Raw genomic sequence first — 24284 nt, 5'->3', positions numbered from 1 at the left:
CCATGTGAGCAAGGGCTGTGGAGAGCAGGGGATTCATGTGACACGTGTGAAAGGCAGATATCTGAAACCCTAGCCTGTCTGTGAAGTCAATTTAGTGTGTTTTCAATTTTCTATCATTTCCCAGCTGCCTGCTGAGGATGTCATCCTCTGGCTCCGTGAAAAACAGCCCTGAAAGGGGTCCAAGATATGATACAGCTCCATAAACACTGATGATAATATCTGCAGCCATGCCAGAGACCACAGAAACTGAAACATTAACGTGCCATTCATTCCCCAGCATTATTTAATCTTTGCTATCAGTGTGCTGGATGTGATATGGGCGCCAGGGCTCTCCATGCACAATCCTGTGCCTATCCCACCCTCCTCTGGTACCTTCCTGAGCTCTGTCCTGATGGTATTTAAGGATTTTGCACATCTGACCCAGATCAGCTCTGCCTGGCCTCTGTAGACCCACACATCTTGTTCCTTTATGGGTATGTGAGAGTCTTGCCCAGACCACCTGGGCAGAGCAGAGCATAATTTTGGCTGAGCTCAGGGCCTCCCACTGAACACTGTGTGATGTGTGTGGGTTCTTGTTTTAGCCCTAAAAACCCACAGCAGGGCTGAGACAGGCCACAAACACCTCTGGGTGTGCAACCATGGTGGCACCTGGGACTTCTTACAGCACCAGGTGTGTGACAGCAATGACACCTGGTACCTGGTAGAGCTCTAGGCAGGGGATGTGACAGCACCCACCACCTGGTACAGCCCCAGGTTTGTGATGTTGACAGGAGCCAGTGCTGGTGCAGCCCCAGAGTGTGACAGTGATGGCATCTGTTACCTAATCAGCTCTGAGCAAGCGATAATGACAGCACCATAGCAAATGACTTAGCCATAAGATAATGACTAATGATAAGATAATGACTTAGCCATAGCAAATCTAGGGTTGGTAAATCCTGTGCCAGACACCGCGGTCATACAGGAGACCCAAATTAACTTTATAACGGCGTAAAGAGTGGTGACATGTTATCCAAGTAGCCAAGATTAAAAAGCAACTGAGCTGCCACAAGCCCAAGATGCCAATAAGGCCTCCTCATCAAAGAAGATCTCACAACAACTGCTTTGTACAGCCCCGGGTGTGAGACAGCAATGACATGGGTATCTCATACAGCTCTGGGCAGGGGATGTGGCAGCACCCACCACCCACACCCAGTGTGGTGGTGACACCACCTGACACCTTGTACACCCAGCGTCCGATGGTCACAGCACCTGACACAGCCCTGGCCATGTGACAGTGACGATATCTGGTACCTAATCAGCTCTGAGCGAGCGACAATGACAGCACCCACTGCTTTGTACAGCCCCGGGTGTGTGATGGCGACAGCCCCAGCAGCCATCGCTGTGTGACCACGACAACACCCGATACCAGGGCCTCATCCCGCATCCCACTGGGTCCAGGCCGAGCATCCCGGGCAGGGCTGCAGTGCCGGGTCCCGGGCAGGGCTGCAGTGCTGGATCCTGGCCGAGCATCCCGGGCAGGGCTGCAGTGCCGGGTCCAGGCCGAGCATCCCGGGCAGGGCTGCAGTGCCGGGTCCAGGCCGAGCATCCCGGCCGAGGCTGCAGTGCCGGGTCCAGGCCGAGCATCCCGGCCGAGGCTGCAGTGCCGGGTCCAGGCCGAGCATCCCGGCCGAGGCTGCAGTGCCGCCTCCCGGCGCGGCGCGGAGCGAGAGGCGGCTCCGAGCGCTCCGCCCGCCCCACTCCGCCCCGGAAGGCTCGGAGCGCCCGCCCGGCGCCGCCGCCGCGATGCTGCAGCTGCGGGACGCGGACGAGTCCGGCCCGGCCGGCGGCCCCGGCAGCCCCGGCAGCCCCGGGGCCGCCACGCTGGTGCCGGGGGGAGCCGGGCCGCCCTTCGAGCCCGCGGCACCGCCGGCCCGGCAGACGCTGCGGCCGCTCAGTGTGCGCACCGCGGGCCGCGCCGGCCGCCTCCGCCAGTACTTCGTGTTCCGGGTGCGCATCGGGAGCGGCGCGGGGGCGGCCGCGGGCACTGCCCTGCCCTGCCCTGACCGCTGCCCTGTGCTCTCTGCCTTGTCCCCCCGCAGCCCGGCACCATCGAGCAGGCGGTGAGCGAGATCCGCGTGGTCGTGCTGCCCGCAGAGGACGGGGAGGTGCAGAGCGTGTGGCTGCTCACCGAGTGAGTTCCGCGGCGGGGTGGGATGGGATTGGGATGGGGAGGTGAGAGCTTGGCCCCGCGGGGTTGGTCCGGAGCCGCACAGCCCACAGCGCTATTCGGTATTAAACCCGCTGAATATTATTCCATGGCCCAGGCTGGCCGCAGCCATCATTATTTCATTATTGCTTTATAACCCAGCCCTCCAGATCGCGACCAACACACCCCAGTTAACCCCTTATGAAATCCAGTCCCACAGAGAACCCACTCCAGCCCAGGCTGGCTGCAGCCATTTCTTTATAATCCAGCCCTTCAGCTCCAGATCAACGCTCCTGAGTTAACCCCTTACAAAATCCAGTCCCACTCCTGCAGTAAAGCACAGGCACAGCGTCAACAAACCGAGTCAAAGCCCCGTGTGTGCAGCAGGGCACAGAGCATCAGCCCTGCAGATGCCAAGCAAAGTGACACAAAATACAGCGTCACCAAGACTTCAGATTTGTTCTCCTCAGCAATTCTCCTTTCTGCCAAGCTCTGGAGTGTTCCTAGCCATGAGTCAAAACCACTTAAACTCAGCGGTGCTCTCTCCCCAGAATCGATCACTGGAACAATGAGAAGGAGCGCCTTGTCCTCATCACAGACTGGTCCCTCCTGGTCTGCAAGTACAACTTCATCAGCCTGCAGTGCCAGCATGTCACCAGGATTGCCCTCAGTGCTGTGGACACCATCTCCGTGGGGGAGTTTGTGTTCCCACCCAAATCTCTCAACAAGTAAGCAGCCACAGGTTATTTGGAATGGATTGAGCTGTCAGCCTGACCGCAGGAATGGTGTGAGAATTCTTCCTTTTGTTTGCTTAACTTTGCAAACAACTCCTGAAGCTTTACTACAACTCCTCAGGGTAGCTGCTGGTTTGCTGGGGTGGTGAGTAATTGTACTAACAGCAAATTGCTCAAGGACTTTCAAGATAAGAGGAGTAGATTTGGGAGCAGAAACTCATCACCATTACATAATGCAGTAAGTAGTAATAACCTCAGCATGAGTAGAAAGCTGTGAGTGGCAGGACACAGGGGCTGTCACAGGCTGTGAAGGATGGCCAGGGTGTCCCAGGTGCTTCTCCTTCTTCCTCTCAGCTCATAAGAATGTCCCTTTGCACATCCCAGGGCCCGAATTACTACATTTCTTTCCTTCAGTAAAATTTATTGTCACTTCTATTTCAAGAGCAAGTCTTTTTCAGACAACATTTTTAGTTAACCTTGTTCAAAGCCAAGTTTTACCGTGTTCATCGTGCACTGGCAGGAGGGAAGGCGTCGGCATCCGCATCCAGTGGGACAAGCAAAGCCGAGCCTCCTTCATCAACAGGTGGAACCCCTGGTCCACCAACATCCCCTACGTGACCTTCACCGAGCACCCCATGGCTGATGCTGACGAGAAGATCTCGTCCCTGTGCCGGGTAAGGAGCTGCTCCAGGCACCTCATTGAGCTCACAGGGTAGACACAACTTCAACACAACACGTGAATTAATCAAAATCAGTTACATCACAGGTGGAACTGGGAGTTCTATCTCCCCAGACTCCAAATTTTGATTTGCAAGGTGGCCCCGTCACCCACTTTTTCCAGCCAGCCATAATTGGATGAAACACAGAGGAAGCCAAAACTTCCAAAGGTGCAGAGTCCTGTAAAGCCCAAAAGAAAATGGATCTTGGGCTGTGCTCTTACTTAGCTGACAGGCTGATGGATATTTAATCTAGGACTGCCAGCTAATTAACAGACAGTTTAATTGCTCAATGAAAACCTTCACTGAGGTGGTTCTCTGTTCTTTTTGTAATTGGCGCTTCCCTCTGAAGGTTTGCCTAAAATTAGAACACTATTAAGCATAACACATCAGTGAGCAGGGCAGAACCACAGTCAGAAATAAACAGCTGGTCACTGATAAATCTTTACCCTGTTTAAGTGTCCTGTGTGAAATTAACTGAATCACTGAGGTTAAATATCAGACCTTGACTTATCATAGCCCATAGAGCCCTGACAGCTTTAATGGTAATCCTTCACCATTCCCTATCTGCTTAATAGCTTGTAAAACAATGCCAAAGCAAGGTGATTTCTTTTCTTCCAGCTGGAAAACTTTCAAACCCAGCTGATCCAGGCTGTGAAGAAAGCCCACAAGGAGGGCCCAGTGCCAGGAAGTGCTAACGGGGTGTTGGTGCTGGAGAGGCCCATCCTCATCGAGACCTACCTGGGACTCATGTCCTTCATCAACAACGAGGCCAAGCTGGGCTACTCCATGACAAGAGGCAAAATTGGATTTTAAACCCCCTTGTGTGTCACCTGTTCAAGGGCAAGTGAGTTGGGGAGAGGGTGCTGAGGGCAGAGCACGTGATAAAGGAAAGGAAAAGAAAGGGGCACGTTGTAGGACAGTTCACAGGTTGTTTGGGGAAGGCACAGGCTGAATTTAAAGCACAGGGTGGTGCCAGCCTTGTATTTTGTACCTGATTTACAGCCCTCACTGGTCCTTATGCAGGGTGAATGAGCCATGGTGTGTTCTGTGTCCCAGAGCCTGCTCTTCCCAGTCCATCAAGTGCCACTGGAACCTGCTGAAACCCCCAGTTGGTGCCATTGAACCTGCTGAAACCCCCAGAGCACAGCAGGACCTTGGTGCCACAGCCCTGCTGTATCCCTGTGTGCAGTGTCAAATCCTGTCGTGTGCTTGGGACTCCCTTGTGTTGTTTAAGAGGAATTGCTGTTCCAATCACCATGATCTCAGAGCTCTGATTAATGCCTGTTAGGAATTTCCAAAGCTGTCAGTCAGTCTTTAGCAGTATTTGCTAGCTTTTGCTAAAGCTGCCACTGTTCCACCTGCTCAGCAGCAGTTTGTGAACTCAATATGCATTTCTGAGCTTCTTGTAAAAATCCCTTTAAGAACTTACTGGAACTTCCTCTCTACTTCTGTTTCTTTGCTGCAGCCACAGAATAAAGACTGTTGTGAGAGAACGTTGCCAAAAGCCTCACAAACACATTTGCCTTCAAAGCTGTTCTTTGTAGAACTGAAAAGGAATTCTATTTTGGTTAGATTGATACTCTTAGCCATTTTTCTTAAATCTACTCTAGTTTGGACCAGGACTTTTTAATGGAGACAGAGAAAACTTTCAGCACTGTGTGTCAGCCTTGATTCATGCATTCCTGCACTGAACCTCTCATCCAGGGATGACATTCAGGAGAGATTACAGCTGTAATTGCTCAGGAGGTGACTCTTAACAAGCTTTTTCTTTGTGCATGACCTTCTCTCCATGCTCTTTCCTCAGAGCTGGATGAACACTGTGCCACAGTGGTTTTGATCTTAATGTAGGTGAGTGTTTGTGAAACTCCTGTTGCAGTCAGTCCTGACTCCAGCTTTCCAAGCTTCTCCATGTGTTTTTTAAGTTACCTGTTCAATTTTCATTAACCTTGCAGTAAAGTTAAAATTTCAACTCTTACTTGGTATTTCTTCTTCATTTTCTGGAGATTGAGGCTGTGTAATTAGGTAACAAAATTAAAAACATCCACTAAATTCCTGAACAAGAGGTTCCCTCCTTGGAAGGATACAGGGGAAAACAAGGAAGGATTCCAGCTGCTCCTTCCCTGCCAAACCATCCACTCCTGTTGGGCACCAGAGTTGGGACAAAATTCCCATTTCAGTTACCTTTAATTCAGCATCTTGAAGTGTCAAATTGTGATCCCTCTGGCAAAGATTCCATGTAATAAATCCACGCTGGCCCAAGCACAGTTACTGTCACCCAAAATTATTTGTGTGCAAGTAACAGTTTCCTTGTGCTGGGATAAATCATACATCATCACATCACTGACCACACTGAAACAGACTTTCAAGTGCAGAGGTGCAGGTTTATAGTTTGTAACTATCAAAATATTTATTGGAAATAGAAAATTTAAATAATAGCTATACATTATATATACACAGAGCTACAGTTTTAGAAAATAAGGGTTCAGAGTTGAAAAATATCAACTCCCTCAATGTTCAGGTTTTCTTGCAATAAACACTCATTCCTTACATTGCACTTGCTACATCACTTCATTCAAATGCAGTCACAGTATTTCACACACTGAGCTTGGAGCTCCTTCCAATAAATAACTTATAAATACAAACACTTCAGACTGGGCAACAGGTTTTGCACTCCTTTCCTCTTTCTTCCTCAGACTTGGGAGCAGTTTTAATGCATTTTAGTTCTTTTATTTTACCTCTTCTCTTTCCAAGTAACACACACAGAAGTGGTCCTTGCTCAGGAGCAGCATGGAGTCCCCACTGGAATGCCAGGAGAGAGACACAATCTGGAAGTCACCTGCAGGAAGAGATCAGTGTGTCAGCAAGTTGGCAGCTCATCCTCCTGCTGGAGGAAAAGGCAGCTGGAATCAGCCACACAAATAAATCCCTGCTGTCCCTGAGACATTTCCTGTGTCTCACTATGAGCTCCTCTTTTCCTGACAGTGAAAACACCCATTTTTAAACAGCTCCAAGAACACACCTGAGCCATTTCCAGGATAACACTCAGATCAGTTTATAAACAGAATATTATTTTTCACCAATTCCAGATTCTTTACTTCTTTTCTGTCAGGGTTGGGATTAAATTGTGAGATGGTATTTCTTGTTGGGATTCAGATGGTTGTTAGTTCTTATCTCTGTTACAGTCTTACAAACCCTGAGTTCCACAGCATTTCACTCTAACAAACTAAAAATGGAGCTGTGTCTCTCTCTGTCTACAAGGCCTTTTAAGGATCAACTCTCCAATTAAGAAATCACATCTAAATTATTTTTACTTTTAACCCAATAATCAACTACCCATGCCCTGCAATGCGAACTTTTTTATCCAATTCCACAAAACCACCTAAACCCATGGAAAAAAAGGAGGAAAAAAAAGAACGGGGAAAAAGGAAAGGGGGAAAAAGGAAAGGAGGAAAAAGGAAAGGAGGAAACAAAAAAAAAAAAAAAAAAAAGAAAAAGGAGGAAACAAAAAAAAAAGGAGGAAATAAAAAAAAGGAGGAAATAAAAAAAAGGAGGAAATTAAAAAGAGGAGGAAATAAAAAAAGGAGGAAACAAAAAAGAAGGAAATTAAAAAGAGGAGGAAATAAAAAAAGGAGGAAATAAAATAGGAGGAAACAAAAAAGGAGGAAATAAAAAAGAAGGAAACAAAAAAAAGGAGGAAACAAAAAAAGGAGGAAATAAAAAAAAGGAGGAAATAAAAAAAGGAGGAAATAAAAAAAGGAGGAAACTAAAAAACGGAGGAAACAAAAAAAAGGAGGAAACAAAAAAAAGGAGGAAACAAAAAAAAGGAGGAAACAAAAGAGGAGGAAATAAAAGAGGAAATTAAAGAACGGAGGAAACAAAAAAAGGAGGAAATAAAAAAGGAGGAAATAAAAAGGAGGAAATTAAAAAGAGGAGGAAATAAAAAAGGAGGAAATAAAAAAAGGAAATAAAAAAAGGAAATAAAAAAGGAAATAAAAAAGGAGGAAATAAAGGAGGAAATATAAAAAGGAGGAAGTTAAAAAGGAGGAAATAAAAAAAAGGAGGAAACAAAAAAAAGGAGGAAACAAAAAGAGGAAATTAAAAAGAGGAGGAAATAAAAAAGGAGGAAACAAAAAAAGGAGGAAATTAAAAAGAGCAGGAAATTAAAAAGAGGAGGAAATAAAAAAAGGAGGAAATAAAAAAGAGGAGGAAATAAAAAAAGGAGGAAATTAATCCATCATTCCATCCTGGACGCTTCTCCACAGCCTCAGGTCAAATGCGGTTTTCTCTTGGGGAGAAACTTTTTCCAGCACAGAAAGCCTCAAACTCTCAGCAGCCAAGGCTCCAACAAGCGAGCAGCTGCTGGGAGGTTGTGTGCTCACCTTCCCCAGGCACCTTCACAACCACACAGCCAGCTGGGGACCACAGGTACACTCTGCTGCTGCCCGTGCACACAGCCAGCCGGGGCTGGCAGGGGTCCCACTGGAAGCACTGGATGGTGTACAGCTGCTCCAACACCACTGCCAGCTTCAGCTTCCTGATGTCCCAGATCCACACAGCGTTGGGAATGTTGTCTGCAGGGGAAACAGCAATGGTGTGATAGCTGGAGGATAAAAGGATCACATGTGGTTTTTTTCTAAATGCACAGGGACTAATTCGTACGACACAGATCTTTAGGTACGCCCCGGGGTTAGCACCACTTGAACCTTCAGGAAATATTGCAAAAAAAAAGGTAAAAGTGATCTAGTCCATCTCCCAGTCCTTCCCTGGCTTTTATCACATTTGTCTGATGGGTTTTGCACCTGATCCAGGCACAAACAGCCCCTCAGGACCAAAGGGAAAAATGGAACATTGATTCCATGAGTTTCGCTATTCAGGAACTCAGTTTCACTATAGCGAAACAGTTTCAATATTCCTCAACAGTTTCACTGCTTAGGAAGTCAGAATTCCTCCTGCTATAGGTTGTGCAGAGTTCTGTCTTTTAAGAGACCCAGCCTGTAAGTGGGAAGATTTGTTTCCTTTTCAATACAGTGTGCTCACACAAACTTGAAGAAATATAAAACCCCACAATTTTCATTAAATGCAGAGCCAAGGCTGAGTTCAAGCCCTGACCAGCAGTTCTGGCAGCTCCCAACAGTTAACACACACTACAAGACAGGCTGGGATTCCTCTGTAGTTACACATCTCACAACAGAGCTGATTTTACAGGGCCATGACTCTTTTTATAGTGCAAAGGGATCATTTCTGCTAAGGAAAGCCCCACATGCCCCACATGGTTTCCCCTCTGAGGCAGGGCAGTTGGAACTCACCATTTTTGGTGGCCAGGAAACAATTATCTGCACTGAAGGCCAACATCCCAACTCCCACTTTGGGATTTGCCTTGTCAGCAACTGGTTTGATGTAATTTAAAGAAACTGGCACTTGGCAAATGTCATCTGGAACAGGAAATAAAAGTATTTCACTAAGTGAGCCTGGATGGACAATGCATTTATATCCAACTGTTAAAACCCCTCAGCTCTGAAGTGATAGGACCATATTTTACTCTTCTCCAAGATGTTCCAATCAAAATTTCAATTGTTTTCAGATACTACATCTTCACACAGCCACCCTACTACTATTCCTGCCCTCCTACAGAAAAGGAAAGGCTGGAAATTCAGGCAAGACTGAGATTAAATCAGGAAAATGAGGAGAGCTTAATTTTTCTCCTACCTTCTAACTAGTATTTCAAACACTGTTAACCAAAGGTGATTTACAGTGCCACAAACACTGAGACTGATTTTTACTGCCCTAGAGAACATCCAGAGGATCTGTCCCACCATCCAAAGGGCAGAGTTCACCTACAATGTTTATTTAAAGACTTCCCAAGGCAAACTCAAGTGTCTGGTTTTGAGTAAACTTTGGCTTACATTTACTCTGTGTGCTGAAGAGAGAACTAGCCAATGCTCTTGTTGGAGGGAAAGAAAGTCTCTCTGTGCCAAGAGTTGGGGATTTCTCCACTTCTTTATACACAATCTACAAAGAAACAAGTGAGAGCTCTACAGAAGGGCCTTGGAGAGTTTGAACATGGGCTGTTACCAAATACCCACATCCCACTGGCTCATTTGCACATTTAGAACACCTCAGCATCCCCTGGTTCATCCACAGAGGAAAGGGTTTCAGCAGGCAGATCTGAAATCCAGTATTCCCAATGAATCATGGGCTATTTGGAGCCACGATGAGGAAAAACACTCCAGAGAATAAGCCCCAAGGAGTGCACCTCATTTATTACTTCTGACAGCAAATTAAATCATCCCCATTACAGCAGGAACATGAATCTCATTTTTACAACCCAAAATCTTTCATCTGATTCTGCCACAAACAAAGTGCAGCACTGCAGAAGGAAAATAGCAAAAATATTTTAGTGTGCCTGCTGAACACAAGCACCAGGATAAAACACAGCAACTGCAATTCCTGTCTGTGTAGTGGAGATTAACAGAGCTATTTCCATTTGTTTTCCATGACATATTTTACACCTAACTGGAAGTTAAGGCATTTTTCAGCCATGAGAAGCTTTGCTGAGGTGCTTTAATGGCTCGTGCCTGGCCTCTGGTTAAGAGGCAGAGTCATGTGAATATTGCAGGCTTACAATCCACACACAAACTCTTCCAGGAGGTCTGTTCAGTCCCTCTGCAATGGCAAACAGCACCACACACTGTTCTCATTACCTCCAGGGATGAGATCAGCTCGGGATTTTGGGAACAGCAGCTCTGCACCTGCTGCCAACAGCCCAGAATCTGTCAGGCCTTGCAGGTACAGGTATAAAGGATAAAAATCAATGCTGACAGATGTTCCAGGAAATGCCCTTTAGGTGAGCTGGATGAGCCTGTCCACACAGGATGGAAAATCTAAACACAATCCAGTTCCAGCACTGTTTAAAGTTAGGAATTGTATAAAGCTGAGACAAATCTCTCCTGTTCAGTTTTCCAGTTTGTATCTGTAATGCAGCCACCACCTACACCCCAAATACACTGGCATGTGGCAGGAGCATCTCAGAATCATTACAGCTCAAGAGAGATGATCATAGACACATATTCCATCAAATCTGAAAGGATTCCCCTTTTTTGTTACGTGCCCAGGTTGCCATGCAATTTCCCAAGCCCTGGCAGGAACAAAAAAGAAAAGTCTCCAGAATTAAATGGATTAATGAGTATCTTTCAGATACAAACAGCATCACCCAAGCTCTGCTAAGGTCTCCATGGATTTAGGATCCACACTTACAGTCTTTTTGTTGGTAATGACTGCTGGATGCTCAAGCTCTGTGATCTTCTTCCACGTCACATGGTTCAGGATACGCACCTGGCTCAGGAAACGTGGCAAGGGGAGACTGTTAGGGCAAAGTTCTCCAAATTATTTACATAAAAGAGGCAGGAAACACTTCTCACCTTTTCATCAAAGCTGCCAATGGCCAGGAACTGGCTGCTGGGACTCCAGGCAATTGATTTGATGCCCAGGGGCCACTCGTAGGCACGGTAGGAGGAGAGCAGGCGCCCGTCGAGGGAGTAGAGCAGCACCTTGTACTGAAACACAGCACAGCCACCCCCAAATCCAGCAATGCTGCTGAAAACCACAGGCAGGGAAATCATCCTGCCAAACTCTGCCTGCTTAACATGCAAGTTAAACACAAAGGTACAAATGGTCTCTTATCTAGGAGTTAAGAGGCTTCGTTGCTCTCTTTTTGGATGAGTACTTTCAGTAGCTGTAAAATCACTGTGCAGTGCAATGTCAGTAAAGCTGTACAAAACTCTTACACTCTTCCATTATTCTTTCATTATTTCAATAGCAGCTTCTGCAATATTTACAATTTGTTTGCAAGATAAATTAGAAATAATTTGCTGTCATTGAAAGTTTAAAGAACAGCCACATCCATTTGCAAGGACACACATCCCCAACACAAATGTAATATTTAACAAAAGCTGGACTCACACTCTTTTGTATTCAAAAGAAACATTTTAAACACTAATTATTTCAGTCACTGCTTTATACATGATGGCCAAAGACCAACTTGAGCTCTTCAAGAAAATAATCTGCTTTTCCTCTTACCTCCAGGCACGTGTCCCAGGCTGCCAGCACACAGCCATTGGGAGCCCACTCAATCCCAAATAGATCCTGGGTTTCAGTGTCAAAATGCTGCCCACAAAAGAGAAACCACAAAACCATTTGAAACATGTCAACAAATCCTGGTGCATCTAAGCTGACAGAATGTTCAGCTTTAACCTTTCAAGGCCTACCACAAACACAAAAGAGCTTTTTGTATGCCAGACTAGCAACCAAAATATTTCCTCTTATAATAACACATGCTGCATTCAGTGGATCTTTGATCCCCTCTACAGAACAGCAGAAAGTTTCTATACCTTCAAATGAACAGCATTTCATAAGAGAATTAAATGAGTTACACTGATTCAGTCAAAAATCCAGGAAGCCTAATTCCTTGTCTTAAAGCAAGTGCAGGATCACATAACCCCAGAACAGTGTGAGCTGGAAGGGACCTTACAGGGACAGGGACAGCTTCCACTATCCCAGGTTGTTCCATCTTGGAACTTGGGGATGGGGATACAACCTGGCCTTGGACACTTCCAGGAATGGGACAGCCACAGCTTCCACTTCATTAGGGAAAAGCTCTAATGAACATGACAAACATTTAGGGCTATTTCCCAAATTTTTTTTTCCCCCAATTTTTTCCTGTAAGATTCTGGTGAGGCTCAGAATTCCCAAATTAGAGGTGACACAAACAGACAAGTTCTTAATGAGGTTTAATTGCCCAGATCCAGCCCGTGACCAATGCCACCCTCCATGGACTGATCCCATGTGTGAACAGTTTATACCACATGTCCCAAGTACCAAGCTCTCACTGTTTCTCATGGAATAGAGAACAAATGTGCAGGGAACTCCAGAGCAGAGGCAGAGCTTACCCTGAGGAGCTGCCAGTTTCTGCACACGAAGATGCTGATGAAATCCTTGCAGTCGCGGCGCTCCGCCACAGCCATGTAGCGCCCGTCCTTGGTGAAAGCCACCCCTGCCACGGCACAGATTCATTAAAACTGGCTTAATTAGAAATCAGACAACAAGGCAGAAGAGCTGATGAGTCTCCAGCAAGGCACAGTTACTCCCAATTCAAAGCAGAGCTAAAAAGAGGAGGCAGAATCTCTTCACAGAAGGTCACATTAATCAAGGCAAAGCACAGTGTTACTGATTCGTTGTGTCAGCAATTTTTAAGCTCAGAATGTACAATTTCTCAGGATGCAGAGCTCCAGCGTGCTTCAAAACACATCTAACCACTGACAGTTGTTATATAAACCCAGCAGATTTCAAATAACCACTTCATTTAGCCTGGCTAAATGGATCAGTTATGCAACCATCAGGTCTCCACCAACTCCCAGGCATTGCTCCCCATCCTCCTGGATTTTGCATGGAATACATAATTGTCTTTGTCATCTCTGGGATACAAGCCTTGGGCAGGGAACTGCTCACCACATCCATGTGGTCTGACAGCCCTGACACAAGCTTCCCTTTCCAGCCTTTCCATATGCAGAAGATGACAAAAGTCACTTTGGATTAATGTGTTTTATGGTGAGCACATCCAGCATAATTTAATGTCTTAAAGGATCCCTCAGAGGCAAACACAACACAGATGCACATGTGAAGAGCAGGCACATGGATCAGCTGGAATCCTTCACTCAGACACCACAACCTGGCTGCAGGTGCTGCTCAGAAGGGACAGGACCAGACCCTGTTCCCAAAAACGGGGTTTGTCATCACATTAAAAGCATTTTTTCCCCTTTCTGCCACATCAAAGGACAATTCCCAGCCAGGTGTGTGACACTTACCTTGCTGGCATGCTTTGGGGTACTTGATGTAAGACACAGACTTGGTGCACAAGGACCACACCGTGATTCGCAGCTGGCACAGAGACAGGGAGCAGATTAAAAAAAATTGTGTAGATTAAAAAAAAAAATAACAATTAACAGGAAAACATCAACCTAATTCAGCAACACAAAGTGGATCAATGAAACTTCTGTGATTAATTAATTCTGCAGCTATTTTGTGTAACACAATGACCTGGGAAGCAGCTATGAGGAATTATGTCCCAATTTCTGGCAGTTAGAAGGGAATTTACCCAAACTTACACAAGTACTCTAGATGGGGATACAAAATTCACAGCACTGATATGGAGAAAAGCTCTTCACAAACACTGAAGTTCCTGACATTGGGCAGTAAATTGGGAAGATGTTTGTGCTAGAGTCACTGTGAAGCTGGAAAAACAGATTCATCACAGAATCTGGAGGAGAGATTGGGAGTTTCCTGCCTTTATGAATGAATAAGTTATAGCCCCTTCAGAACACTGTATCCTTGGGAAAAGGCTATCAAGTATGAACATTGAACTGAATTTAACATTTAGAAACCCTCAGCTTTGATGGCTGATTCATGTTTTGCTCTTCCCTCCTCAGGCACCCTTACAGAATTACTGAAAAATCCAGACACCCAAAACCTGCTATGCAAAGCAAAAGGCTTTACACTGGTGTTTGGGGGATTTCTGGAGAACTGTGCCTCCACAAGCAGCAAGGCAGAGCTAGCCTCCCCACAGCTCCCCAAGGTCACAGCTGCACTGCAGGCTCTGCCCTGCCATCTGCACATTACCCAATTAAAAACAAATACTCCCTCTCCCTTAGCAACGGCAGCCCAGGCACACGGGCATTCACCAGGATGGCACGTGAACCTCTGCATTTGGAGCTGGAGCAAGGAATGTTTCCACACTCAGGTTCTGAACTTGTGCTTTCCTGCATTTTATTGCACCAAGGAACAGCTACAGGTAGGACTTTTTCCAGTGAAGCAACTCCTATCACAAAGCTTCCCCTGAATTATTGAACACCAAAATTCATTCTGATCTGATGTAAAACAGCAGCATTGTGCCCATTTGCTCCTCCTCCCACACCCCAGCAGTCTCAGGAGGAAGGTTTTCCTGCACCTTTCTGCAGGTTTGTCCTCAACACTGCTTTTCCTTCCCTGAAGGACCTGGCACTGCTCAATGGTGACACAGGATGCTGAGGGAGCAGCAGGATGTGCCTCTCTGGTAACACTGCAGGCTCTGTGTTGCAACAGAAATTGGAGATTTTTCCCTTGCTGACATGATCAGTTTTGGTGGGCAGCAGAATTCAAGGGATTTACAGGGTTCAAACCAAGCTTCAGAATCCCAACAAACACCGTCTCCCCATCAGAGATCCATGGAATCCCAAACAGACCCTTCTGCCTTACACATCAGGAAACCTCTAAGATTTGAAGAAGTAACACAGAAATTTTTCTCCATGGAATCACAGCATGATTTGGGCTGGAAGGGACCTTAAAGCTCATCTTGTCCCACCTCCTGCCATGGACACAGACACCTTCCAGTAGACCAAGGTGCTCCAAGCTCTGCCCAACCTCACAGGGAAGGATTTCTTCTTAGCATCTCACCTAATCCTGCCCTCTGTCAGTGGCAAGCCATTTCCCTTTGCCCTGTCACTCCAGGCCTTGGAAATTGTCTCTGTCCATCTTTCCTGTAAGGAAGGCCACAATGAGGTTGCCCCAAAGCTTCTCCTCTCCAGGCTGGACAATTCCAGGTCTCCCAGCAGAGCTGCTCCATCCCTCTGGTCACCCTGGGGCTCCTCTGGCCTCTCTGCAGCAGCTCCAGGTCCTTCCTATGCTGGGACTCTAGGGCTGGAGGCAGGTGAGGTCTCACCTGGGCAGGGCAGAGGGGCAGAACCTCCCCCTCTAAGTTCAGCAGCTCCTGGAGGAACCCATGAGATGAACATTCATCAACTTTTATTGATTAATGACCCTGGGGCCACTCACTTCCGGCCACCCAGAGCCAGCGCTGTCAGTCTGCTCCTCAGGCAAGATTTACTTTAAAAATACCAACACAATGCCTCCACACATTCCTCTGCAGCAACTGCAGCACTGAAATGCTGCTGGGGACTATTAATTGCATCCCTAAATGCACTGGCTGCCCTGCCTCCCCTCAGCAAAACACTCAGCACACATTCTCCAGCCACTTAATACAGGCTTAGCAGCTGCAGGCTTCGAATGCTCAGGGCTGGATCATCATTTTTCCTGACAAAGGCATCTGAGTGCTGCTACTCGGCCTCAGGAACAGCTCCCCTGGCCTGCTGGGCATCAAACACTTCCATCCTGGACCACACTGCCTGCTCCAAGCCTCAGGAGGCCAGCACAGGTTTCGTAGCACAGTCACACGCACAAAAATACACCTGCAAAAACCCAGACTACAACTAAAGATGCTTCTAAGTGTCTGAAAAGCAAAGTTCTCATCTTCACTCCATCTATCAGCCACAACACACCTTTAATATCTAACAAGATTACAGAATCACAGCCAGGAAGGGACCTGTGAATCATCTTGTTTCTCTGTTCACAGATTCATTGAGGTTGGAAAAGACCACCAGGATCACCAAGTCCAATCCAACCTGTGCCTGATCCCCACCCTGTCACCCAGCCCAGAGCAGTGAGTGCCACCTCCAGGGATGGGGACTCCACCACCCATCTCCCTGGGCAGCACCTGGCCACCTTTTCCATGAAGAAATTCCTCCTGATGTCCAACCTGACCCTCCCCTGGCAGAGCTTGATGCTGTGTCCTCTCATCCTGCTGTTCTCTGTCTGTTCCAAGGGCTGCAGGCTCAGAGGGAAGCACACAGACACATTCTATAATTCCATTTTAACTTCTCATCCAACTTACACAACTGGATGGTTTGGTCTAGTGGTAGGAACATTTAAAACCAAATCATTTTGCTTCCTGAAAGCAGGATCCTTTTCTGTTGTTCCATTTGTGCCCACTCAGACATTCCTACAGAGAAACTCACATTGTGTGTTTAATGTATGGATTTCACACCCCCTTCCCTTAACGTTGTGTTTACAACTGAATTGTGACAGAAAGGGAAAACCTTCATATTCCCACCTGGAACATTCCACAAGCTCATTTAAGTTGCCAACATAAATGAGATGAAGAAGATTAGAAGGATTATGTCACAGCTTGCAGACAGGATCAGGAGCAACAGAAACACCAAACACAGAGGGTGAGAAAAGAAACCAAACGCTTCAAAAATGACAGGAAATTTCCATTGCTGCTCGTTGCCTTTCTCAGGGAATTCAGGGAGAAGGGACAATTGTTTTTATAGAAGGAGAACAGCCCATGGTTAGTTGAGTCTGCAGCAAGCCCTTCTCCACTGCTCCTTTTGGGGGATACCTTCTCTTCAGCATAGATTGAGTGGAGTTGCCAAACTCAAATCCTCACAATAATGGTGTCTGAGAAGTTTTCAGCTGTTGTTTTGCAGTGGAAAAACCAAACCAAAAGCAGAAGCATTTTTAAAATAGCCTAAAAACAGCTGAGAAATAAAAAGTATTTAGATGGTAACGTGATAAACAGCGACCAGGACCACGGCCCGATGTTGACAGCTCCAGGCAGGTGTAGGACTGGTGATTTTCAGCAGACAAAAACACACTTTTAAACAACCTACAGCTCAAATGACTGTCAACTCTTGTCCCAGACTTGACTGGGTCACTCAGCCCCCTTACATAGCAGTGTCTGTCAGCACTGGATTTCAGAAGATTATTCAGAGCACATTCCTCGCCAGGAAGCATTTTTCAGCCAACGCAGCCACGCACAGTTACCAAGGATTAGCTGGGGTACACACAGAAACACACACACTTCTCCCTGCTGCTGCAGCCCCAGAGAAGCTCCTTAATGCTTGAGGACTTGACATGGAATGAGACAAAGTACCAAGCATGTTGTTTGTAAGCACAGCTCTTCAGAGAAACACTCCAGAACATCTTCACGCTATTTATCCCAAAATGTGAGGGTCATGAGGAAGCAGAGAATCCCAGGATGGCTTGGGTTGGAAAGGACCTTAAAGCTCATCTTATCCCACCCCTGTCATGGGCAGGGATAACTTCCACTAGGCCAGGCTGATCCAAAACCCTGGCTTTGAGCACTTGCAGAAATGTGAAGAGAATCCTCTTCCTTCAGATCCTTTACCTGCAGCTGTTGGTTAAGCTCTACCTGTGCCTGTAAATTCTGGCATTGGAAGGAGTCACATGGGGTTCAACATCTTCCACAGGACACACTGAGAATGTAGAGTGGATTTCAGTAGAAGAGGAACACTGATCACAAAGAAATTAGTTTTAATTAGCAAATTAGCTGATGAATTCCAAGTGTCAAGGATGGTGCCAGATTCCTTTTTTAGGTGCCAGTGACAGGACAAGGAGTAACGGCCATAAACTAAAACACGAGTTTTCCACCTCAGCATGAGGAAGAATTTCTTTCCATGGAGGGTGGCAGAGCACTGGAACATCTTCCCAGGGAGGGCAGGGAATCTCCCTCTCTGGAGACATTCCAAACCCACCTGGATGCATTTCTGTGTCACCTGCTCCACGTGACCCTGTCCTGGCAGGGCTGTTGGACTGGATGATCTCCAGAGGGCCCTCCCAACTCCAACTATTCTGGGATTCTGTAATGATTTTTCTGAAGCACTGGTAAGTACAGATTGCTAGAAAGAAATTAGCCCAACCATAACCTTTAAAAAAAAAACCTTTCTTATTCCTCAGGGATTAAGAAAGTTCCTTGTGAGCTCTCAGTGGAGTTCACACATTGACCTGAGGAATAACCAGTGGTTACTTGGTGCTGTTTGGAAGTGACCAAAGCCCAGCTGAGCTGACAGGGAACCCCCAAACCCTCCAGAGTATCACAGGATTTGATAAGACATTGATATTAAATATCCTGTGCCCTGCCCACATCCATCCCCCCAGACTGTGGATTCAGCAGGGAGGGAGTAAACACAGCTCCAACCACGGCCTGGCCCTGGCAGCTGTCTGACAACAGCTAATTTAGCAGCCTGTTTACAGCTGGAAAGGAAACTTATCCCAACACAGATGCCAACTTGGCAGAGGCTTAATGAAATCCTCTAAGGTCAAACTGAGTTCTGTTGGGAGGCAATAAATCCTCCCTGGTCCACCCCCACATGCACGTGCCACGAGATCTTCTCTGGGAGCCTGACACAGCCCCAGCCTGCAGCTCTGCCTCCTCTGCTGCTGCCTGGCCAGCAGGGATGGCTGCTCTGCCTCCAGGCTGGAATTCTGAGCTTGCTTTTAATTTTTGTTGCTGCTATCAGGGCAATTCTCGCCTGGGAATACCAAGGTCTAAACTTATCACTCCTGTCTAGAGGGATGGGGGAGTGAGTGTACACAAACACAGCAGAGTCCACAGCAATATCCTATCAACAATTTTAGGATATCCTAATATCTTACTAACTAATTCTTGGGGAATTTTGTATTACAGCACATGAATTCTGTGCTAAACCAGTGTTATGGCACAAGATCCTGTCACCTAAAACCCTTCCACACGTTTGGAAAGAGTAAATACAAAATTTAAGTGTCTCACATGCTGTTCTTGGCTATTTTCTGACCCTTCATTGTTGTACTCAATAACAGCAATCATCAGCTCCAATCCAAAAGGTGGAAAAGTCAGAATCCACAAGGTTTCCAACAAACTGACCATCCACAAACCAATTTGGATTCTACATTAGTAGCATTCCCCAATATGGGTCTTAACAAGCATTAAAGGTGTTATAATTTTAATTTCACAAGTTCCACCAGCCGTTTGGCTCCTCGAAAAAATATTTCCAGGATCTGGATCTAAATCTCTGGATTTAGATCCAGATCCTGGAAAACAACTGGAAAAATATTTCCAGGATCTGGATCTAAATCTCATAGGTCAATAGGGCTGTAAGTTTTAATTTAAAATCAGTCTGAAATGTTTATGGTTTGGGTTTTTAACTAGAAATCCTGGGCTTCTCTCACCGTGCAAGCAACATATTGGATTTCTAGGACTGTTGTGATGAATGCCATGAAAATCAAAAACATTAGGATAAATTCGAAGGTAACATTGTGTGGTTTAGAACATAAGTGTCCATTTTCTACCTTCTCATCAGAAGAGGACAAAATATTAGTGGAACAACAAACACCTAACCTGGAACTAACCCGGAGTTGCACACAGGAGTACAGAGCTGCATCCCTGCTCTCCGCCACCGCTGCAGCTTTAAGGGCTCTGGGTTATTTTAGGAGGCAGAGGGCAGACAGCAACACCTGACACCGAGGGCAGCAAGCCTGCCTGCACACTCACATGGAACTCGGTGGTGTTGAGGATGTGACGCCCGTCCGGACTCCAGCACGAGGCCACCAATCCCGCGGAGCCCTCGTCGATCCGACAGTGCCAGTCCGGCTGCTCCAGGGACCAGACCTGGGGCAGGGAGCAAGCACACACAGAGCAGCATCAGCTCAGCCAGAGCTCTGCTCAGCAGGATTCCCTGCAGCTGGCAACAGGCTCCTGCATCCCAGCAGCACCCAGCCATGAAGGACTGGCGCTGGATCCCGCTGCAAAAGTGAGTCCCGTGCTTTGTGTGCTCGTGGAAATGGCAAATGATGAGGGGTTGGATTTTTTTTTCTGTGATAAATATACTGAATATCCAATGTTTAAGCAGGTTTAGCTCACTTAACGAGCTTGCATGTTATTTATTTTCATAAGACAATCTCCAATTCTGATTTGTTTTGCTAGATATTTTTATCTGAAATATTCTTTTTCAAACCAAGTTTTTTGCCGTGGCTTTCAAAATCCTGGCTATCCTCAAACTGTGTTACCAATAACATCAGGTGCTTCAGCAAAGCCTCACACTAGTGCTGGCCGTTAAGCTCTCACTCCCATCACACCCAAACCCCAGCAGGACACACGCCCTGTGCTGCTTTCATGCTCACCTGGACAAGGCCCCGCTTGTACATGGCACACAGGATGAACTGCGAGTCCGAGGACCACTCGATGTACTGGATCTGGTCCGTGCAGGTGTACAGGTGCAGGATCTGCAGGGTGCTGGCGTCCCGAACCACCAAGCGGTGCTGCACACACGAGGCCTGGGGGGGAATGGGGACAGGGCTGAGCTGGGGCAGGATCCTGCATGGAGCACCAGGGCTGTCCCTGCCAGGCTCGCTGTGATGCCAGGTTTAGCTCAGAGAGCATCAATGTTGTGTTTAAAAAAATAAAAATCCTCCCTGTGGGTCTTGAGCCACTGGCACAGGGTGCCCAGAGAAGCTGTGGCACCCCATCCCTGGAAGTGTCGAAGGTGAGGTTGGAAAGGGCTTGGAGCAAGCTGGGATAGTGGAAGGTGTCCCTGAGTGGGACTGGATGAGCTTTAAAGTTCCTTGCACTCCAAACCAGTCTAGGATTCTGTATTCTGTTCTATTCTGTTGCACTGAGCTCCACTGCAAACTACAGTGAGAACTAGCCCAGGGGGAAAGGGGGTTTTAGAGTAGTGATAGAATCTTCAACTCCATCACTGCCGGGTAAATAACTCTAGTTTTAAAAAATTACTTTCCGTCTGACAACTTATTTTATTTCATAGAATCCCTTAATGATTTGGGTTGGGAGGGATCTTAAAACCCATCCAGGGACACCTTCCACTGTCCCAGGCTGCTCCAAGCCCTGTCCCACCTGGCTTGGACACTGCCAGGGACCCAGGGGCACCCACAGCTTCTCTGGGCCCCCAGTGCCAGGGCCTCCCCACCCTCACAGAGAATTCCTTCCCAATATCCCATCTAACCCTGCCCTTTGGCAGTTTGAAGCTGTTCTTCCTCCTCCAGCCTCTCCAAACCGTTGTTAAAAGTCCCCTCCATCTTCCCTGTAGGCTCCCTTCAGGTACTACATAATTTAAAGTACTCATTCATCTAACTGATTACGGTTAATTAAACCTAACTCATCTCTCCGGTGGTGACCCTTCGTGCCTCAAAGCCTCCCGGCAGCAGCCTCAAAGCTCAGGCCCGCCGGCTCCGGGGCTCCATCGCTGCCCCGCAGCGTCCGCCCTCAGCCCGGCGGGCCCCGCGCAGCGGCCGCTCGGGGGCCGCGCCAACCGCCCCGGCCCGGGCCGGGCCGCACGGCCGGCACTCACCAGGCATTTCCCGTCGGGGGAGAAGCGGCCCAGGAGCCCCGAGAGCTTGAAGAGCTCCGAGAAGTTCATGGCGGGCGCGGCGCCGCCGGGATTCGAACCCGCCGCGCTCCGCCCGCCCCGCTCCGCTCCGCCGGGGCCCGCCGGAAGGGGCGGGGCCGCGCGGGAGGGGCCGCCGCGGGGCACGCCGGGAGTTGTGGTCCCCGCGCCGGCCCGGCAGGGGGCGCCCGGCGGCGGGAAGCGCGCGGGAAAGGCGCGCGCGAGCCGCATTGGTATGCAAATGAGCCGCTAATGAGCCGCGTAACGACGAGGTTAATGAGCTGATGGGCGCGCTCCCCCTCCACTCCGTATCCTCAGGGAACCCTCCCTTAGCTGCCGCCTTTCCGCGGGCAACATCCCGCGCATGGAATAGCCCTGACTAATTAACCGGCCCTTCTGGCTAATTAATCAGCCCTTCGGGCTAATCACTACTGCCGGCTAATTACCGACAGCAACAGGAGCACAGGTGGGATGTCCCGCCAGATTCCCCGGGGAGGACAGAGGAACTAATAATTGGAATAGAGATACCCCAGCAAAAAGCATGTGAACTGACTGGAATCAATTAATAAATAAATAAATATGGAGGGGACAGAGGAACTAGTAATTGGAATAGAGATACCCCAGCCAAAAGGATGTGAACTGACTGGAATCAATCAATCAATTAATAAATAAATATAGGCACACTAGGGGAGGGGCAGATCCCAGATAACCCCAGGTGTGGATTTCTCTGGGTCTGGATGAAGGCACTGAGGCAGCAGTTCACGTTCACACTCAGGTGTTTATTATTTCTTATCAGTAAAACAGTCTCACTGCTGTGAGTTCTGCAGCTTTTCATTAGAAGGCACAAAATGGCCAAAAATCTCTTGGTACAAAGTATTTTAAAACTAGACTATCCAATAAAGAGCTGACACCTGGATTATTTCCCCTTTTAACCCAATAACTGATCCCACAGAGCTGCAATGGGGACTTTTCTACCCAATTACAAAATGCCACCCAAACCCACGGAGAAGAAGCATGAAGAAACCCAGGACAACACCCTGTGCCCTCCATCTTGCTTGTGAAAAACGCCAATCACTTGTTTTTAAAATTTTAAAAGTTTAATAGTCATAAAATGGTTACAAAAATAGTAATACAATTAGAGTAATGATAGTTTGGACAAATTGAATTGAGACAATATGAGACAACAAATACAAAGAAATAGGGACAGTCCGGGTACCTCTTTCTGGGCAAAATAAGCCTGAAAAAGGACCCACGTTAACAGAGGATTCACCCTCAAAAACAACAGCCTGTTGCATATTCATACACCTCATTAGTGATGCATAAATTCCATTCAAAGACAGGATTCTGTCTGGTCAGTGTCAGCTTCTTCCTCTGAATCCTAGCGGTGCCTTCAAGGAGGGAAGAAGTTCGTTCTTTTTGATAATGGAGCAATAAATTCTCTTTCTCTGAACGATTCAGGTGTCCTGTGGCTGCTGTGTCACTGTGAGTGCTTTCTTTAAAAAAAAAGTATCCCACATAGCACAGTTTCTATTTTAACATTTTTTATATAACCTGAAATTACATTTAACACGCTACTTAAGAGAATTAATACAGCATTACTAACACAACACATGTAACATGCACTTTAATATTTGCAAAAAGCCAATCATAAAATACACGCATTTTTCACACTGCTCCTATCCACAACGCACTAAAAACCCCCAAAACCCAAATTTCTCACCGAGTGACACACTTACACTGTTTCCTATAATCTATTTCATACTTTTTGTGGGTATCCAGCCTATTCTGGAGCTCAGGAAACTTTCTCCACGGATGAGGGTCAGAGCCAGGGCACCCTAGAGCAAACACAGAAATATTCCCTGTGTGCTCAGAGTTTCCACACAGGGTGCCCCCATTCTCGCATCCCTCACATCCCAGCTCGTCCCGGCGTCACTTTAATTCCCTGGCACGCTTTTTTTGCTGCCTCCCCACCCCTTTTTTTGCTGCCTCCTATGGCAGGAGGGAGCGCAGGGATTTTTTTGCCTCGCTTTTCAGCGGCTCCAATGTCATTGCCTTGGCGACCGGGACGCTACTCCCGTGTGCAGGGCACTGAATAACCGCAGATCCTCAATCCCAGGCCTGCGGGAAACCTCTCAAAATTCAGGTAAGAGATTTTAAAAAACCCTGCAAAAGGAAGTCCCTTGCTCTGGGGGTGTGTGAGTTTCTCTATATTGCAGCTGGAGGGTGATTTGTGGTGGGGTTGTGACACAATATTGACATTTTCTATTCTATTAGTTTGATATTTCTATTAGTCTGTGAAGTTTCTATTAGTTTACCTTCTTTAATGTTTCTATTTCATACTATTTTCCCCTCTTGCTTTTACAAATGAAAAGCCACGCTTGTATCTTTTAAGGGCAAAAACTCCAGATAGCAACTGGACTGGTTCTTTTCTGGAAAAAGTTTCTGTAAAAAATTTTTTAGAAAGTGAAAAGCAAGCCATGCTTGTATCTTTTAAAGGGAAAAAAATTCCAGATACTGACTGGACTGGTGCTTTTAAAAAACTATTTTGGAAAGTGAAAAGCAAGCCATGCTTGTATCTTTTAAGGAAAAAACTCCAGATACT

General features: G+C 47.0%; 2 protein-coding genes across 3 annotated transcripts; one reads left to right on the top strand and one right to left on the bottom strand.

Annotated features, from left to right (window-relative positions):
- The first annotated feature begins 1782 nt into the window (after nucleotides 1-1782).
- Nucleotides 1783-5613, top strand: TPRG1L (tumor protein p63 regulated 1 like). Of its 2 annotated transcripts, XM_058039376.1 has the most exons (6): nucleotides 1783-1986; nucleotides 2079-2170; nucleotides 2737-2913; nucleotides 3440-3593; nucleotides 4257-4482; nucleotides 4662-5613. In XM_058039376.1, exons 1-5 carry the CDS (start codon nucleotides 1783-1785, stop codon nucleotides 4449-4451), a joined length of 822 nt encoding a protein of 273 aa, XP_057895359.1. In that variant the 3' UTR covers nucleotides 4452-4482; nucleotides 4662-5613. The 2 variants fall into 2 exon arrangements, with proteins under 2 accessions (XP_057895359.1, XP_057895358.1); XM_058039375.1 differs by having other exon boundaries at nucleotides 4257-5613.
- On the bottom strand, nucleotides 5255-21727 carry WRAP73 (WD repeat containing, antisense to TP73). The gene is made up of 12 exons (XM_058039374.1): nucleotides 21647-21727; nucleotides 20463-20615; nucleotides 19834-19950; nucleotides 13499-13571; nucleotides 12584-12687; nucleotides 11715-11801; nucleotides 11057-11191; nucleotides 10893-10970; nucleotides 9542-9647; nucleotides 8945-9070; nucleotides 8018-8209; nucleotides 5255-6474 (listed from the first exon to the last, which is right to left on the bottom strand). Exons 1-12 carry the CDS (start codon nucleotides 21713-21715, stop codon nucleotides 6365-6367), a joined length of 1350 nt encoding a protein of 449 aa, XP_057895357.1. The 5' UTR covers nucleotides 21716-21727; the 3' UTR covers nucleotides 5255-6364.
- Between the last annotated feature and the right edge of the window lie 2557 nt (nucleotides 21728-24284).

The sequence above is a fragment of the Melospiza georgiana genome, chromosome 22, assembly GCF_028018845.1.
Source record: "Melospiza georgiana isolate bMelGeo1 chromosome 22, bMelGeo1.pri, whole genome shotgun sequence".
In the NCBI taxonomy this organism is placed as follows: domain Eukaryota; kingdom Metazoa; phylum Chordata; class Aves; order Passeriformes; family Passerellidae; genus Melospiza; species Melospiza georgiana.
This window is presented reverse-complemented; position numbering and strand designations above follow the sequence as displayed.

Bases quoted from the DNA above. Each gene is read 5' to 3' on its own strand.
- WRAP73 (XM_058039374.1), bottom strand. From the start codon at position 21,715: ATGAACTTCTCGGAGCTCTTCAAGCTCTCGGGGCTCCTGGGCCGCTTC. The intron at 8,210-8,944 runs GTGAGTTCCAAC...TTTCCCCTGCAG, and splicing joins TTTCCTGGCCACCAAAAATG to ACAACATTCCCAACGCTGTG. The intron at 6,475-8,017 runs GTGAGCACACAA...CTCTTCCTGCAG, and splicing joins TGTGAAGGTGCCTGGGGAAG to GTGACTTCCAGATTGTGTCT.
- TPRG1L (XM_058039376.1), top strand. From the start codon at position 1,783: ATGCTGCAGCTGCGGGACGCGGACGAGTCCGGCCCGGCCGGCGGCCCC. The intron at 1,987-2,078 runs GTGCGCATCGGG...GTCCCCCCGCAG, and splicing joins GCCAGTACTTCGTGTTCCGG to CCCGGCACCATCGAGCAGGC. The intron at 2,914-3,439 runs GTAAGCAGCCAC...GTGCACTGGCAG, and splicing joins CCACCCAAATCTCTCAACAA to GAGGGAAGGCGTCGGCATCC.